The following is a 19,398-nucleotide window of genomic DNA, read 5'->3' as shown; positions in this document are numbered from 1 at the left end:
TTGAGGTTTTAGAAGCCAAGGGAATGCTACCGTATATGAAATACAGATGTGTGTGTCGGTGGGTGAGCGAGCAAGTGAGGGCTGAAAAGGGAGATGGAGGAGAGGTGTTGTTATATAATTAGCTTACAGACAGTGCCCCCCTACCCCCCCCCCCACACACACACACACACGCTCACACAGCACAGGTGGCGAAACCGGTCGAGCGGCTCCCTCCCACCCACGCACATTCATAAAAGTGACTGAATGACAAGCTGGCTGACGGCGTGACGACAGACAAACAGTGGAGCGCCGATCCACCCACCGCTTTGCATGTTCATTTAAAAAAAAAAAAAACACTCGCACGCATACACAAAGCCTCCTTCCTGTTGTTGTCAGATCAGTGCACCGAGCTCATTGTGTCGCCATGGAGGGTGGCGACTGTCATGTTGGAACATGACGACTCTTTTGTCTTGTACTGGTGAATGCCGTAGACTAAACTTCCATTTTGTTCAACCCCCCCGCCGCCACCAATAAACAATTTCCCATAGAATATTATTTAAAGTCAATTAACTATACAGGCAATGTTGAAAAGAAAAAATCCCAATTTTACAATCCTAGCTGTTATCAAAGAGGAAAGGGAAGTTAACCACTATCCAGGGTGTTCTGAAACTATGCACACGTGCAAAAATGCATATGTTCAAGAAATGACATTTTCAACAACAGTTAATTCAATTGGAATATTATCAATACAGTAGTAGGCCAAGCATTTGGTACCAGGGCCTTCACTGGGCACTTACCTGACTTATTCCATGTCGTAATACCACCACTAATCACTTTGCAATTAAAGAAAACAATACTATACAAAAAGGGCAACAACACGCAACTTTGCCACGAACATTAGGAGCAGTTCACAATTAATATTCTTTGACTAGCATGACAAAAACAAAAAAAATAAAAACAATACTCACCAGAGACACTGATTATTAAATGTATGAATTTGTACAGTTTGCATCAGACATGTTTTTATAGTCTAAATTGGCTGTAACAAGTTTTGCTCTGACCAACCAATCAGAGGACAGAAAAATGCTTACGCCATTGTCCTGGAAGGATGAAGTTGAAATCTGATTTGATAAACAAACAAATCTAACATTGCCATTCATGTACTAGAAGCAGTGGGAATTAATCTATACAATTTTATGGAACACGCCCACCACTTATCAAAAGCTCAACATTATAATATAATTTGCAAGATTCACGTGAAGTCAATGCGATAACTCCACATTGTCGTTCGTTACCTGTGTGTCCAGACTTTAGGGACGCCCTGAATAATAAAACAAAATTGCTCACTCTTTGAATATGACTGGCAAATTGGGGAGTAACAAGAAAGAGCAATATTGTCACTGTTTACCTCCTTTTATTCTATATATGTTGTTCTGAATGCTGTGAAGACCCCCCCCCCCTAAAAAAAATTGCGCTTTGTCGCAGAATTACAAAGCTGTCGACTGAACTTACTGTAAAACACGTTCTTATTGGTCGCTGTTGTGGTTTATTGAAACAAAGTAACTACTATTTGCTTTTGTCTTTCCCACGTAACTGTCTTCCGCAAAAAAAAAACATGAATGGAGTCTTTGCACTCTGTCACACAAATATATTGTTTGCCAGAAGAGAAAACTTAGTTTTCCTTGGTCATTTCGATACGCATTAGTTGTCATGTAGTCCAATCACGGGATTTTCATGTGACATTGATGGGACTCCAACTACAGTATAAAGGTAAAAAATAGAAATCCAGACCATTAACAAAAAACAAAAAAAGTTAAAGCAGTGTCAGTTAAATGTGTTTATGGTAATGCGTGTGCTTCTAACACCTCCCACATCAGAGGACGAGGCAAAGTTGTGACTGCAGACGCCCTCAAACATTCTGCCAATGTGTGAAAGCAAACTCGACGGGGGAAAGGATGATACAGTGAAACCTCGTTTTATCCGGCCGGGATACATTCCAGACCCATCTGCAATAGGTGAAAATCTGCCATACAGAAAGAATCAAGACCATACTTTTTAAAAAATAGTTTATAAAAAAAAAAAAAAAAAAAAACATTCAAACTTTAACCACTTAAACATGTTTTAAACTTATTAAAACACACTTTTTAAAGTATTCCTTAGTGCCCGTTTTCACTCTCTCACTCCCACAGTTCTCTAAAAGAGGCACAGCGTGCGTGCTTGCTTCAAGCTGGTTTTGTCACGCCCAGTCAAAGTTTATTGTAAAACAAAAGACAAATCAACATTATTTAAACACCGAAATGTTCAACCAAAACATAATTTCGTCTAATGAAAGTCACCTAGCCTAATGCTAACAAATAATGAAAAATGCCAGGCTGATGAAAATTTCAGAATCAGAATCAGAATCATCTGTATTTGCCAAGTATGTCCAAAAAACACACAAGGAATTTGTCTCCGGTAGTTGGAGCCGCTCTAGTACGACAACAGACAGTCAATTTTACATAGATGTTACAGTAATTATAAACCTTCAAATAACTGCTACTTTAACACATTGAAAGTAGGCAACTCTTTTCAAACCAGACTGTACCCTGTAAAACACTTAAAAACCGGTTGCTTACAAATCCACGATAAAAAGGGGGTGCAAAGTGCAAATGATGAACTGCGATATAGCGAGGGTTCATCCTGCAAAAGGTGATCAATCCGATCGGGGGTCTAACTCTTTTTCTTCCTGTGCTGTGATGTTGCAGTGACAGCTACATCGTGCGTGTGAAAGCAGTGGTGATGACGCGGGACGACTCAAGCGGAGGCTGGCTGGCCCAGGACGGGGGCGCTCTCAGTAGAGTGGGGGTGTGCCGCCTGCGGCCGCCCGAGCTGCTCCAGCTGCCGCCCTCCGGCATCTCCCAGTTCCTCATCCGGGGCGAGCGGCTACGGGACAAACAGGTGATGCCCCCACACAAACGGCGAATATTTTAGTTTGACAAAATGTTTCTCGACAATGGTTGAATATTTTCCAGTAAGTTTCCAGAAAATTTCCATGAAACTAAGTTGGGGCACACACTGGTCTAGGTACATCTGCTTGCGTGAAATCTTGTTGTTTCGTCAGGATTATATTAAAATATCAACTCAATTTACAAGTAGTAAAGTCCTGCTTCATTCCCATTCATTCCTATAGAAAGTTTACATCTTTAAAAAATTCCTGCAACACTACTCCTGACTGATGTCCGTTTGATTGGCAGGTGATCATGGACTGCCCGCTAAGGAAGGACTTGGTGTACACCATCGCCACACCCACCTTTCACCACTGGAAGGTGGAGGACCGGAGGTGTGGCCTGTCCTTCCAGAGTCCGGCCGATGCCAGGGCCTTCGACAGGGGGGTGCGGAAGGCCGTCGAGGACCTGGCGGAAGGTACGTGGCGACGTCACCGCTAACATCGAGTTCTTAAAATGACATTCAGGAAGGCACGATCAATTTCTGCCATACTTCCTTTTTCCTTCAATTGTTTTAGATTTTTGGCCGAGAAGTGTAAACTTTATAACTTTGATAGCAACATCCAAACAAAAATTAAGAAGTAGATGTGGCATTAAACGATTTAAAGGCCCAGTAAACTGACCCAAAGAATGTCCAAATTTGACACATCACAGGAAAGAGTATTGTTTACAAGCTTGCCAAATTTTCATGAATTAAAAAAGTTAAGTAAAAAAATATCATAAACTATATCTATATATATTTATATAATATGTAAAGTATGTGAAATCAGGCTTCAAAATGGTCAAGGATTGAGACATTCTCTCAGCTTCCAGACACTGTGGGCGTGTCACTGAATGCCCCGGAAACCCCGCCCTGTGCAACTTTCAGCTGTCAATCAAAATGTGTGCCTTCTTTCCTGGCGAGAATTCCCAGCAAGGCACATTGCACGCGCTCTCACGGGCCGCAGAGAGGCGTAATGCCCGCAGCCGCGCCGACGGGACAATTTCCCCTCCGTTAAAATTCAGCAGGCCGTGCATCACACTGCTGTGTCCGTCGAAGGGTGTGACATGTAGCGACGTGATGATTATTTATTTATTTTTTATGCCAGAAAGTATATGCCCAAGCCTACATGTCAATGGGCTAGTTTTTAGCCCCACCCAAATAATTCAGACAACTGAGATGGTGAAAAACTGTTGAATGCTATATCTCAACAATTCAGTACTAGGCTTTACACGCTCAGGATTTTTGGGGCCGATCACCAATCAGCGAGTTTAAAAAAACCATAACCGATCCGATCACAAGATGGAGGAATGTGTCTATTGAAATGACCTGTTCATTTACTGTATGTACTTGTGTACTTAATTGCTCAAAACATTATATTTACATGAAATAATGTATCTTCGTTCCTCTATTTATGCCTGGGAGGCATAGTGACAGAGAGAACAAATGAATGGTCTTCTATTAGATGGCAGGAAGTAAATACAATAATTCATGTATCCACTTTTTGTGACATTTTTGTTTGTTGGTGTGCCGTGAGATTTTTCAATTGTAAAATATGTTCCTTGGCGCCATAAAGGTTGGAAATCACTGCTCTAGTCAGATCGTGTATTCTAATCAGTCAGGTCAAACCAACATTACAACATGACAGAAATATTGGCTGCTAACTTCCTGTAATTAAATTACTTTATTTTTAAATAAATTACTTCATCCACACCGAAACTTTAGAGTATGATTCGACAGAACGGCGGCATGTTTATGTACAACCGTTCGTGCTACCACTAGCTTGCTAGGCTACATAACGTTTTGTTGCATGCTTGCGAGCCGTATGGTATTAGACATACCTCAAGCAAGCTTAAACGAACGTCCTCTCCTGTCCAGAGCACCGGTAACCATTTTGCCCTTAGAATACAGTCGGCGCTATCCACTCTTGTTGTCGTCACCACGGTAACGAGTGAATCCGGTAGCATTTGAGTTGACAAGATAAAACCCAATGATCGTAAAAAACGGGACGCGGTGGTATCGTAATACAAGATTTTATTGCAATTGCAGTAGTCTGACATAGTGCAATCGTGAAAGAGCAAATTTGTCTTGTAGTCTGATCCGGGCATTACGTGTTGTCTGTCTCAGACGTGTTGTCTGTTCCACACTGCCAACATGTTTTTTTTTTAATAACTTTATTGGGTCAGAGTAGACAACTGGTTAGCACATCTGCCTCACAGTTCTGAGGACCGGAGTTCGAATCCCAGCCCAGCCTGTGTGGAGTTTGCATGTTCTCCCCGTGCCTGCGTGGGTTTTCTCCGGGCACTCCGGTTTACTCCCACATCCCAAAAACATGCATTAATTGAAGACTCTAAATTGCCCGTAGGTGTGAATGGTTGTTTGTTTCCATGTGCCCTGCGATTGGCTGGCGACCAGTTCAGCGTGTAACCCGCCTTTCGCCCGAAGAAAGCTGGGATAGGCTCCAGTGCACCCGCGACCCTAGTGAGGATAAGCGGAACGGAAGATGAATGTATGAATGAACTTTCTTGGCCGTCAAATATTTCCAATACTATACCAATACGATGGCGAAGCGGCGTAAAAACGTCTTCTGCGGAACCGATCAATAACGTCATTGATCGGATCGTCAAATGACATTAAAACCGATCAGCATAAAATGCTCAATATCGGCCGATACCGATCAGCCCGATAAAATCGGTGTAAAGTCTATGTAGTACTTAATTGTTTTCAGTCTTCCCACATTTTCAGCACTTACCTTCACATACTGTATATTTAATGTATTTTTTTTTAAAAAACATTTAAAGACTTTACTGGGTCTTTAAAGATCCGCGGACACAGTCTAGTCAAAGTCTAGGGTCTCAATCAATTAATTAGTCACGCAGCCTGGATTTATACTGCATGGTTTAGATGATTTGGGATATGCATCTGACTGCATAAATAGGGGGTGGGGGGAAGCATGAATCATATCAGAACCAGGCTTCTTCTGAAGGTAGATAAAAATCAGACACGTGTCTGATGTCTGCTGATGTGAGTGCCATAAGTCTGCCCTAAAACTAAGCGACAGCATAAGCATAATTACTTAGTCTAAAGTGCATTAGAGGTGTATTGGGGGGGGAAATAACTTTGTTGTGCCTGAATCTTTTAGCCTTTCTGACATTTTGGACAACCAACCATCTACTTTGTGGGAACCATTTGGGAAAGGCCCTTTTCTGTTCCCAGTGCACAAAGCAGAGTGTTCCCAGGGGAGTCTTGGAAGCTTTTCTAACTGAAAATGGTGAACCAACTCCACATTTCTGGTGGAATGTCCCTATACTATCGCCCCAATCTTCCAAATTGACTTTATAGGAACACTCTTTGCTCATGGAAGCTTTGGGGTAAGTGGTACACAACATAAAACACTCGGGTCAAACTTAAGGCCCAGGGGTCTTTTCCAAGCCACCATATCATTTTATGTGGCCCCCTAAAGCAAATAGTGTATCGACTTCATGTTTCTTGCAAAATGGATTTGTTCTTTTCATTTTGTCGGAAATGCTGTACCAACATTTAACAGTCATGACAAACATTTTCACCCCACCAAATCCCTTCTTAACATAAATTCAACAATACTTGTGGTACCTTGACTTATGAGTGCTCCAACTTATCGTTTTTTTTTAGTTACGAGCTATCACTTGGTTGTTGTTGTTTTTATTTTTTATTTGCTTTGTTGCAAGCCAAAATATGACTTAGAAAAGAGCTTCAGATAGTCTAATGCACTGTCAAGATAGTCAATGCACTGAATGGCACAAACAGTCCAACACACAAATACAAAATTAAAACACTCACAAGGAGCATGGAGGAGATGCAAACTGAACTAACTGCGTGGTAAACTGCCAACCCGAGCTGGAGTCAAAGCTCCTGATGTCACTCACGAGACCACGCCCCTTAAAGGTACACATCAACACACAAACTACAGTGTATGTGGGAGACTTTAAGCTTAGTTACACTTTATAAAACCAGTTAATTTCTTTAAATTCTGTTATGTTTGTATATTTATAGTTTACAATACAGTGCTAATTTTCTTTATTAAAGTTTTTTTTTTTTTGAAAAATTTATTTTTGTGTATTAATGGCATTTCAATTGATTGCAATGGGAAGTAAAGTGAGCTACAAGCTTGGTCGCGGAGAGAATTAAACTAGTCAGTCAAGGTACCACTGTACCACAATATCTGATTTTGTTAAAAATAGACAAAATAATGATCAAATGTAGACGGAATTGTGTATACTGTATGTAATATGTTAAGGTGATTAATACATTCATGAATTTTACAGTCAGTGGCCCTCAGAGTCACCATAACTACTGTTGTTGAGTTGTTGTTTTTGTCGTGTCCCCCCTTCTTCCTCTGTAGGTTCCACAACCTCCTCTACAGCACTCCAGAACGAGGGCGAGCTGGGCGACGACGACGTCTTCACCGTAAGCATGTTTCCTTTTTGCTTAGCTCGGGAAACACACGAGCTGTTTGCAAAAAAAATAAAATAAATATTTTTTTTAAAAAAGGGACCCTCCCCCAACCTCCTTGTAACCCAACACCAAGAGCAGCAGGCAGGGTCAGAAGGTTACTTCCTGTATCCTACTGCCTCCCTTTACCCCCGCTGTGCCTGACCCCCTCCTCCCCCCCACTCGGGCAAATTAAAAAGAGAGCAGCGAGTGAGCAAACGAGCGGCTCGCAGCTGTTTCTCAGCTTAGTGCGGGGCGGCTGATTTACGAGAGGAAGTGCCTCGTGGGTTCATCTTTTGGACTCTGGCTGTCTGCGATGGCCAAGACTAATGGGTGCTCTGCTGGGAGTGTACCGCCACCGCAGAGACGCAAACAAACACTCAAAGAGGCCGAGGCAGGCTTCTACAGAGCTGTCACGAGACACCACTACACTTGAATTTGGGAAAGCAAGGGATGGTCATTCAAAGAAATTCCCTGGGAACATGAATACAGTACATTTACCGATTGTACTGATTCTTTAAAGGGGACATACAGTGCTACCTTGATTTACAAGTTTAATTTGTTCTGTGACCAAGCTTGTAACGAAATTTACTATCAATTTTCCCCGCTGAAATGAATTTGAAATGCCATTAATTCGTTCCATCCCTCCAAAATACCACCATATTTTGTTTCCAGTTTTTAATAAAGAAAATTACCACTGTATTGAGAAATATAAAAACATAATAAAAGACAAAGTAAATAAATAAACTGGGTTTATAAAGTGTTATTAAGACGAAAAGTCACATAGGCCCTTTGACTGCAGTTCGGGTTGGCCTTTTACCACACGGTTAGTTCAATGTTAGCATTTTCTCCATGCTCATTGTAAGTGTTCTCATTAACGGTCTGAATGTAGATTAAAACATAAATACATCACAAACTGTGATCCCAAAACAATTCCATTTCATTTCAAATTCATCTTACATTACCCTTAAAAATTAATTGCTTACAGATGACAAATTCTGAAAAAAATGCACTCAATGTGCATGTGTACATGCGACGACTCTCTCACACACCCAGACTAAAATTAGCTCCTCTCAGATATACAAAGCTATTGTATTGTTTTTATTGTATGTGGGATGTTGTGTTCAACAAAGAAAAACAGAATACAATGATTTGCAAATCATGTTTGACCTATATTTAATTGAATACACTACAAAGACAAGATATTTAATGTTCTTGATTGTTTTTAGCAAATAATCATGAACTTGGAATTTTATGGCTGCAACACGTTCCAAAAAAAGCTGGGACAGGGTCTTGTTTACCACTGTGTTACATCACCTTTTCTTTGAACAACATTCAATAAATGTTTGGGAACTGAGGACAATAATTGTTGAAGCTTTGTAGGTGGAATTCTTTCCCATTCTTGTTTGATGTACAGCTTCAGCTGTTCAACAGTCCGGGGTCTCCGTTGTCGTATTTTACGCTTCATAATGCGCAGCACATTTTCAATGGGAGACAGTTCTGGACTGCAAGCAGGCCAGTCTAGTACCCGCACTCTTTTACTACGAAGCCACCCTGTTGTAACACGTGCCGAATGTGGTTTGGCATTATCTTGCTGAAATAAGCAGGGGCGTCCATGAAAAAGACGTCGCTTGGATGGCAGCATAAGTTTCTCAAAAACCTGTATGTACCTTTCAGCATTAATGGTGCCTTCACAGATGTGTAAGTTACCCATGCCATTGGCACTAACCCAGCCCCATACCATCACAGATGCTGGCTTTTGAACTTTGCGTCCATAACGGTCCGAATGGTTCTTTTCCTCTTTGGCCCGGAGGACACGACGTCCACAATTTCCCCTTTACATCAGTCCATCTTAGATGAGCTCGGGCCCAGAGAAGCCGGCTGCGTTTCTGGGTGTTGTCGATAAATGGCTTTTGCTTTGCATAGTAGAGTTTTAAGTTGCACTTACGGCTGTAGCGTCGAACTGTATTTACTGACATTGGTTTTCTGAAGTGTTCCTGAGCACATGTGGTGATATCCTTTTCACATTGATGTAATTTTTTGATGCAGTGCCGCCTGAGGGATCGAAGGTCACGGGTATTCAATGTTGGTTTTCGGCCTTGCCGGTTACATGCAGTGATTTCTCAAGATTCTCTGAACCTTTTGATGATATTATGGACCGTAGATGATGAAATCCCTAAATTCCTTGCTATTGTACGTTGAGGAGGATGGATGGAGGATGTATTCCGTTTTTATTTATGTTTAACACAACGTCCCAACTTCATTGGAATTGGGGTTGTACCAAAGTGCTTGCATGATTCAACTTTCCCTCTTTACCTCTGTTGAACCTGTTTTTATCGGCCCATTTAAGTTGCCAACTAGTCGGGTCTGAGCTGGTTGTACGCCCTGCCGGTTCTTGTACAAAAAAAAAAAAAAGGCAGTACACAATATAGCATCGCTGATAAGGACAAAATAATCCTTCAGATTCTAAACGACGACTATTATTATATGATTGATTGATTTATTTTTTTTAAATGAGGGCTCTGAAGGGAAACTTCCCCAAATAGTTCCTGAATAGTGCTTCTTAAGAATTCCCTCGCAGCTCATGTGATAGCCTTCCTTCCTTCCTTCCAACAGTCTCTCTTTGCAATGACTAAATGTCAAAATGGTTCTAGTAGAACATTGGCAGAGAATTTTGCAGTTATGGTGGTGGGGGTCAAACTGAGGAGAAGAGTCTGAGTTTTTATCCCAGCAAAATACATCTTTGTTTAAAATTGGAACTTTATTTCTTTGAAAAAGATGGCACTCATATTAGTTTTTTATCATATATATATATATATATATATATATATATATATTCTTCTCCATAGCACTTAGGGGTGTGCACCCCTGTATCAGAATCAGAATCATCTTTATTTGCCAAGTATGTCCAAAACACACAAGGAATTTGTCTCCGGTAGTTGGAGCCGCTCTAGTACAACAGACAGTCAATCTGTTGGATGCAGTGAAAATCCGTGATTTAGAGAACCCATATAAAACTTTTTTTATGTAGTTTCCCCCCCCTCCTGCCTACACGCTGTAAACACATTTAAACATCTTAAAACACACTTAAACTTCTTAAAACACTTAAGGTATTTATCAGCGCCTGTTCTCACTCAGATTTTCTTTGAGGAGACAAAAAGAAGGCTCTCCTTGCACAGTTCTCCAAATAAGAGGCGAAGTGTGCTTGCTTCAAGCTATTTGTCACTCCATTTTGAAGTTTACTGTAAAACTGACACATAAAACAAATAATTAAACAGTGGACATTTCAACAGCAACATTTTCAACCAAAACAAGTACATTTTTGTCTTATGAAAGTCTGTTAGCATAAGGCTAACATATACAGGTAGTATGAAACACCATAGACGGCTAACGGAAATTGGCATCATCCCAATAATTATTCACCTTCAAACAACTGCAACCTTAACAGAAATGGCGCAGTAACACATACCAACATCAACCACCATACAACTATACTAAACAGTGATATATTTTCTCATCTCTAGTAGGAGACCTTGTCTTCCTCTTGCTGTCAAATACTCTGCATTTCTTCATGTCCACTGAAGGTGCACAAACCTAAATTCAGACTTGCTCAATTATTCAATTTTTTTTCAAAATAACACAGAAGTGTTTGCATGTCCGAAGCATTCATGAGATTAATATTCGTAAATAAGCGAGTGTCTGTACACTGTCAAAACTCAATAGTGTAAAAAGCTGCAATATAGTGTGGGCGGGATGGGACGATAAACCACAATATAGCGAGGGAACACTAACGTAATACTTTCAATGTTGTCCTTTCTGCTGTTCCTTTTAGCCTCCGTTAATGACATCTCCCAAAGTTAGCAGCGCGACAGTCACTGGGGGATGGTAGGGGGCGGGGGACGAGGGGACATACTTCCCTAAATGATTCCTCCACCTCCCTTTCGGAACATCTCCTCTGTCTCGCTGTCTCTATTTTGGCTCGTTCACAACAGGGGGAGTGGATGCGAACGGGGGGATTGAGGGTCAATTCTGGGTTCGTCCCAGGAGGGCGAGGCAAAGGCCTGGAAAGTAGCTCGGAAGTGTCCAGAATTGGGAACTGGAGAGATTATGTCCAGAAGTATAAACTCAGATTAGTATTATTTTTTTTTAAATGCATTTCAAACTTGCTCGCAGAGTGAGCAGTCCGATCCTGTTTTGAATTAGTCGCAGCCTCGCAGGCCAGAGTACAGAGTATGTTTTGTTATTTTTGGCCGGCTGCTCCGCAAGGGCTTTTGTAAGAAAGCAAAGAAGGGGGGGGGGGGGGGGGGGGGGCTGGAATTCTCAGCATGGCAGTGTCCATGTGGGGAGCGCTGCTCAGGGACAGAGGCCAGGATATAGCGGGTATAGCTTCACACAAACACACATATCTGGATCATATAAATCTGGAAAATAATTCATAGATGGATGGGATCAAAGCGCGAGAGGTGAACAGTTTGTCCTGTGTGATCATGTTTAGGAATAACTTCCGAGGGATGAAAATGACACCACGGCTAAAACAGATGTGTAATGCGAGAAACATTGTTTTAAAGAGACTCGCTTTTATCGGATAACCGCTAATAAGCCCTGCTAGTATAGTGGTGCCTTGAGATAAAAGCTGTTGCAGATTTGTTTAGTTTGGCAGATAGCAAACAATTCTGCAAAGAAAAGAGGCTTCAAGTTGTTTGTCATTCCCAGTTGAAGTTTACTGTCAAACTAAACATAAAACAAACATTTAAAAACACCCACACAACTTTGCCTTCCGCTATCTTAATGCTAACATAACAATGCAAAAACGCTAGACGGGCTAACAAATAGCTTTGACAGTTGCAGTGGTATAATCTAAACTGCTAATCCAAATTGAAAGCATTTTGGTTTTAGTGTTTTTTTGTCACACTGCTTCACTGTCATTTAAATAGATCTATTTAAGCAAACATGTTTTTATAGTGTTTGGCTTCGGTGTCTTGCACAATGAGCTGCACGTTTTCTGGAAAGGTTCCAAAAAACTTGAGGCTGAACCATGATGAACCTGGAAAAACCTGGCCTTTCTCCTGCACTTTTGTTTACCAAATCTGGACAGCGTTTTTGACTTGTACAGTGCCAAAGTCTAAGATCCCCAAAATCTAACCGTGACACAGCCTGCTACCATATTTCCCGTCCATGAAACATCCCCTACAAACCGCATTCCCGAACACGTGCCTGTCAGCTGGGACGCGGCGAGGCCCCCTCCGCGCCTGCGACCTCCGGTGTGCCTGTCTGAAATCGATCTGCCCGAGTGCTGCGTGGCCAGACGTGTGTGGTGTCTCGCCAAGATTTGATTTGGAGCGGAGCCCTGACGGCCTTTTGGCAGAAAGGCTGTCAGGATGCGGGTGACGTGAACATGCAAAGTGGATCGAACATGCAAATCTGTCGACGCTGTGGACCCGAGACTGGCGGAATTGTAAGAACAAATTGTTTTTGATCGAGTGGAGGCTCGTTGATGGCTTTCTCAGCAGGCTTCTGTAGGGAATTCCCTTCCAGAGCAACTATCATCAGGACAATGCTCCAGAGAGCTGGGGGAAATGTCAGCGAGGGCTAATCTCTGCTAAAGCCTTTAGTCAACTAAATGAGCTTTTTGCCTTTTTAAAAGAGATTTGACCCCAAATCGGAAGTCCTGCTAATAGATGGACTAACCATTGTTGACAGAGATGTTTAACTCATTCACTGCCAGCTGTTTTCAACGCACAGTTATTGCCATATTGCCAACCGTTTGAAAGCATTTTGACTGATCTTTCAAGAAGACCAACATAATATTGTGTTCTGTCACACCGAACGTACTAAAAGAAAGTGTAGACCCTCTTCTTTCACCAGAAGAAAATAAATTGGTTTCCAGCATTTTTGGAAGGAGTACAACATGGCTTGGTTTCACCAAAAACATCAGTGTCTGGGCAAAAAGCGGAGAAAATTCGCTTTTTTATTTTTATTTTAAAGAAGCATGTCAAGCAGAACAGTGGCTTTGAGGCTTTGAAGTGTAAAGTGCATTGCAATGCTTCATTCCTTGGTATTTTGACAAAAGCATGCAACTGACATTAAGACACCTGGGAACTGTTTTAAATTGTGTGGGGGGGGAGGGGGGAGTGGTTAGCATGCCTGGCTCACAGTTCTGCAGGTACTCTGGCTTCCTCCCATATTACAAAAACATGCATTTTCGGTTAATTGAAGACTCTTGAAATTGGCCACCGGTCCAGGTTGCATCCCGCTATTCCTCTGTGTCACTAGCACAATGAATACATGTTTAATACACGCTCCAGCTCACCTGTGACCCAAGTGACGACAACCGCTAGAAAATGGATGGCTGGATGGATGTCTCCTTTAAGGGACTACGTCAAAACTGTTTAACTCCATTGACATGCTAACCACATCCACAAATGTTATAAGTCATCCCTAAAGCCATTATGGACTACTTGCTGGTTTGATGGTTCCGTTTCTAGGCAGATGAGTTGAAAAGTTTGCCCCAGTTTCCAAATGAGGAAGCCAAAAAACTGAAAAACAAAGCTCTCCTTTCCTGTTTTTCCCCAATCAGAGCAGAGCCTTCCTGTTTTTGTTTGTCAAATCGCGGCGTCCCCCTGATGGCGACCACGTTTTTTTTTTTTTTTCGTCGCATCCTATGACAACGTTGCTCTCAGACGCATCCTGTGTTTGTTTGTCCTCCACCTCCTCCCTAGAATGCCACAGACAGCTCATCCAACTCCTCGTCCCAGAAGCTGGAGAGCTGCCTGCCGCCGCTCGAATCCTCGCCTCTTCCGCAGAGGCACAGGTGCATGCTGGGATATCGCCACAACCTCCACGAATCGTACCGGTTCTCGGACCACTACCTGCTAGACCAGGTGGGAAGTTTGTTCGAATAGGACAAACGAAAGAGCTTGTATTAGGGCGAGGCCCACCTGAAATCTTTTACTACCCGTCTGCGACCCAATTTTGGGTCCTGACCGACCAGTTGAGAATCACTGTGTTAAAGTATTCTCTCCTTCCACAGCCTCTGCCCCGGCTTCCTCATGTCACCTTTCAGGAGGATGAGGAAATTGTGCGCATCAACCCGCGTGAGCGCAGTTGGGAGCGGACAGGCGACCGCATCAGCGAGCACCTCCACGCGCGACCGTCAGAGCGCTCCTGGCTCACGGGCTATGAGGACTACCGCCACGCCACCATGCGCGACAAGTTCATCCAGATGGACGACACGGAATCCTATGTCCACTTCGCCAAGACCGAGACGCAGAAGCACGACTACACGTACCCGCTGGCACCTGTTCTCTCGCCCTCGGACTCCGACCCGGCTCTCGGACCCTTCGTCGGTAAGGGCCACCACGGCGGGTCCTACCGCCAGGGTTTCTCCGTGGTCTCCGCCCAGCCTCGATCCTTCCTGCCCAGCTCCTCCCTGTCTACCAACGGGGGCAAGAGCCGCAAGGAGGACGGGCTGGAGCGGGCGCACTGCGAGCACTGCGGCGAAGCCTTCTTGGTGGCGGAGAACAGGCGGGGCTGGTGCCAGGACGCGCCTGACCCTGTGCGGGGCTGCGTCAGGCGGGTCAGCTGCATGTGGCTCGCAGACACAATGCTCTACCACTGCATGTCCGACCCGGAAGGGGACTACTCTGATCCGTGCTCCTGTGACGGGGGCGAGGGCGGCCGGCTGGGCACACGCTGGCTGGCCCTGCTGGGCTTGTCTCTTGTGGCGCCCTGCCTCTGCCTGTACCCGCCCCTGAACGCGTGTCACCGGGCGGGCCTTGCGTGCGGCTGCTGCGGGGGGCGACACAAGGCCCTCAGCTGAGAGGACGTGTGGGGGGGGAAAAAAAAAAAAAAAAAAAAGAACCCAACGCAAGCACAGGGAAAGACAGGAGAACCGCAGAGGTTCTGCTTGATTGCCTGAAAATTCCTGGAACTGAAATAAGCCAAAAAGTCTAGAAAAAACTGGTGCATTTTCTAAGAGGCCTGGGAAGATAAGCTCCCCCTAAAGGCAGACACTTGTCTCGTCTCTCCATGCAGCCATTTTAGCGCTCCGTTTTTGGGCGAGAGACAGCACTCTTTTCAGGGGGCCTTTTATTTTCTGTTTTTGTTTTATAGCTGAACATATATGTATCACATATGCAGGTACTTTATACTTTGTACACTGACTTTGGCATAAGAGAACCTGAATTACAGTGTTCCCCCACAAATACAAGGACAAGGCCCTGCTGCAATAAGCTAAAACATACCCTTAAAAAGACTTAACATTGCCTATAGATAGATACAAGATGGTGGCAAAGCACTACTTGTCTATTAGACAGGGGTACGGCTAGAATACATGAAGCTCCTCCCCTCACTGCAACATAGCTCCTTGGCACCAAAGCAATAATTTTGTACAAGACAGGGCTTTGGCCTGAGCACAAAAACAACAAATATGAGTTTTTCTGCGAATTACAGAGGATAGGTTACAAAAAAAATAAATTAAAAATCTCCTATATGTGGGGGAACACTGTACTCTTTTCTTGATTCTATTCTTTATGTTCCGGTATCCCTGTTCCGATCGAGACACTACACCTCAACGTACAGTATGAATCCATAGCCTACCAATCAAAACATCCCAAAAGATTTGTATTTATTTTCTCACTGTACTGATCCACCAGCAGAAACAAGGACGTTTTGGCCATGTGGCTCACTCGTGGTGCCTCCAGTCACACTCGCCAATTATTGCTATGATTATTATTCCAAAAGGTGCCTCAAATATAATTACCCAAATCCGGTCGGATAAATTTCTGCGTTCTTTTGCTGCCACTTGCCTTAACAATCCAGAGCGAAAGATTTAGGTCTCAGAGCTCGAAAAACGCGGTGACAAAGTTGGTTGAAACTATTTTTTCTTAATAATTCAAAATAAGACATCCGCGACGTACAATCAGTTAAGGCCACCGGTCACATTAGTGGAGCAGGTACTCAAACCCACTGAAACAGAAATCCCTACTGAATTTATCCATTTTTGACCATTTCATAACCAGACAGCTCAATACAATGCCACATTTGTGGTAAAGTGTTAGCATTGCTTATTCAGTCCTTTAAAAATTCTGTCATTTAGTTTTCATTAACTCTAAACAATAGTCACTGGTATGTTAAATCCGAACAACACATGAAGCAACACGATAAAATAAATACTAGCGCTGTGGTGGTGTAAGTGACATGGATGAAACCATTACAACTATAAATTTTAGCCCATCGAGGATAATATGCAACGATTATGCAACAATAAAAATAGACAGAAAATCAGATGTGATAAATTGCGATATCATGCATACTCTGATATCTAGTTAAAAACAAAATTTGGTCGAAGAAAAACATTTCACGTCATCGATAACTGATGTTGGCGTATCGACACAGTATTGATATCTGCGTATGGATACTGTACCAATATGCGGCGATGTCCGTGTGTCAATGCAGTACTGATAGCTAATGTCGGCATATCTATACTGTACCGATACCTGATATTGGCGTATCAGTACCACCAATAGCAGATGTTTGCATATCGATATATTACTGATAGCTGATTTAGGCATGTCTATACTGCACAGATATCTGATATTTCTACTATAACTATGTCTGATGTTGGCATATTAATCATGTATCAATATCGGATATCTGATGTCAGCTAGTTCGTGTATACAGTACTGATCGCTGATGTTGACGTATAGATACAGTAACGATATCTGACGTCTGTGTATTGATACAGTACCGATAGCTGATGTTGGCGTTTCAACACTGTACCAACATCTCATATTGGCATACCTACACTCTATTAATATCTGATGGTGGCATATCTATATTGTATCAATATCTGATATTGGCCAATCAATACTGTATCAAAATTTTATGCTGCCGTATTAATACAGTACCAATATTGGCATATTTATCTTGTATCGACAGCTGATGTAGGCAAATCTATACTGTACTGATATTGGCTTCTCGATACTGTACTGATATAATATTGGCATATCTATACTGTTCAAATATCGGCATTATTAATCCTGTACTGATATGTTGGTGTAGCTATAATGTACCGATATTGCGATACTTTCTCTCACCCCTTACTGGAACCAGTTTGATGTAAATGGTTCACAAACTTTTTTTTCAAGAAAATACATTTTTTAACATTTAGAAGGACAAGGGTGCTGTTGTTTTTTTTCCGTCTCAATTAAAATCCAGGAAGTAAAGCTCCCGTCCCGATTGTGGTGCCAAGGAAATGTCACTTACTATAGTTGAAGTCCAGAATGGCTGAGGATGTCCTTTTTCCTTTCGGCCGTCTCACACGTCCTGTGTTTTTTACCTCCCGACGCTGCATCTGCGGGGATTTTATATAAAAAAATAAAATAAAATTTAAAAAAAAAGCATCCCGTTTGTGTTGCCACGCACCAGGGAGAGACAATCAGATTGGAAAGTTTGTCTTTTTTTCTTCTCTCCATCCACTCTTTTGTGTCCTTTCAGAGCCAATTTACAAGTGCCTGAACGCATAGGCTTCTTCTGTCTCATATTTAAGTTGAGAAATTATTTTTAAAAAAAAACTATGACTCCCTGTATTTGAATTAGACCCATTTTTTTACGCTTTGCATTTTTACCTCTGTAAAAAAACAAAAAACACACAAGAGCAAAAGTTATATATCTCGTGTATGTTGTACATTTTTATTTCTATTTTTTTTAATAACTGTTTCTAACTAACGTACGATGGATGTAGCTTTTGCTTTTTGAGAAGGAACAGGAAGTACTTTGTAGATAACGAGTGTGTGTGCGTGTGGGTGTGTGTCGGGTGGGGGGGGGTTTGTGAGAAAAAAACTCAAGTCAAATGTGTGTCTTACTCTTTGCCTTCCGCCGCCAATAAAAGGAAAGAAAATGTTGAAAGCACACCCGTGCCTGCCTGCTGATTGTCAATGGGATGCTACGATTCACTTCCTCTTCGATACTACAATGGAGAAAGACGTTCATAATGTTGCACCACAGGATCAAGACACAAAGTACCCGGCACTTTTGTTTCCTCGTGCTAGAAAGTTCCTTTAGTGCATCGATGTCTACATTTCCACAACAGCCTGAGGTCTCTGGAACATTATGCAAATAAGGAAGATAATCCAATAAGGTCATTTTTGTACCGATTTCTTTTCTGATGGTCCTGTTTTTTTGTTTGGTTTTTTTAAGCGTGATTCATCTAGAAAATGGTGCCAGTAATGACTTGCTCTTCTCTAACAAGGAGCTGAACGGCACTTTTTCCCCCCCCTCAAGGATGTCCACTTCTATGCCTTTCTGTGACTCTTCCAATCTCTGTTGCAACCTGATGACCCTGTGACACTAACTGTTGATGTTGCAATTTCCTAAAATGAAAAGATTTAAGATTACTTGTATTAGTCTAAGCGCAATGACTGAAAATCTCTGGTTGATCACCTCAACATATTACATTCACACAATTGCCCACAACATTTGATTTTCTATTTTCAACATTAAATTGATTGTGAAATCAGAAGTCATAGAAAATAGTGGCAACCAAATATTTTTAAGCATACAGTACTACTGAGGCTCGAGCCCTGCCGTGAATAGCAAAGGTCTGCTTGTAATTGACGCCCAACCCAAAATGACTTATAATTACCTGTAGATGCCACAAGATGGTGCCAAAGCACTGCTTCTCTTTTCAACAGGGCTTTGAAGTCATCTTGGTGTTTCAGAATGAAAACAAAAACAGCGAATAGGCTAATTTTTCAGCAAAACAGGTGGACTTTCCACCGATTTGATCGGGCTCATCGGTATCGGCCGATATTTAACATTTTATGCTGATCGGCTTTCATGTCATTCGCCGATCCGATCCGCAAAAGACATTAACTCCGCGTTGTTGCGTGCACAGTATATTTGAATCCAAAAGCTAGTTTACATTTAGCCTTGTCGCATGTCTTTTGACATGGTACTATAATATCTGACGGTCAAAGAAGTTAT

General features: G+C 42.3%; 1 protein-coding gene across 1 annotated transcript in view; it reads left to right on the top strand.

The window, feature by feature from the left end:
* Positions 1-19,187, top strand: part of LOC133409584 (sprouty-related, EVH1 domain-containing protein 2-like) — a 32,038-nt gene extending 12,851 nt beyond the window's left edge. Inside the window, exons 2-6 of the mRNA XM_061689807.1 lie at positions 2,724-2,916; positions 3,213-3,381; positions 7,325-7,389; positions 14,133-14,294; positions 14,444-19,187. Coding sequence (XP_061545791.1) covers positions 2,724-2,916; positions 3,213-3,381; positions 7,325-7,389; positions 14,133-14,294; positions 14,444-15,232 — 1,378 coding nt within the window. The 3' untranslated portion in view covers positions 15,233-19,187. The remainder of the gene's footprint in view (positions 1-2,723; positions 2,917-3,212; positions 3,382-7,324; positions 7,390-14,132; positions 14,295-14,443) is intronic.
* Positions 19,188-19,398: the final 211 nt, after the last annotated feature.

Source organism: Phycodurus eques, chromosome 11 (genome assembly GCF_024500275.1).
Source record: "Phycodurus eques isolate BA_2022a chromosome 11, UOR_Pequ_1.1, whole genome shotgun sequence".
NCBI classification, from domain to species: domain Eukaryota; kingdom Metazoa; phylum Chordata; class Actinopteri; order Syngnathiformes; family Syngnathidae; genus Phycodurus; species Phycodurus eques.
Note: the sequence above shows the minus strand (reverse complement) of the source record. Positions and strands in the feature narration are given on the sequence as shown.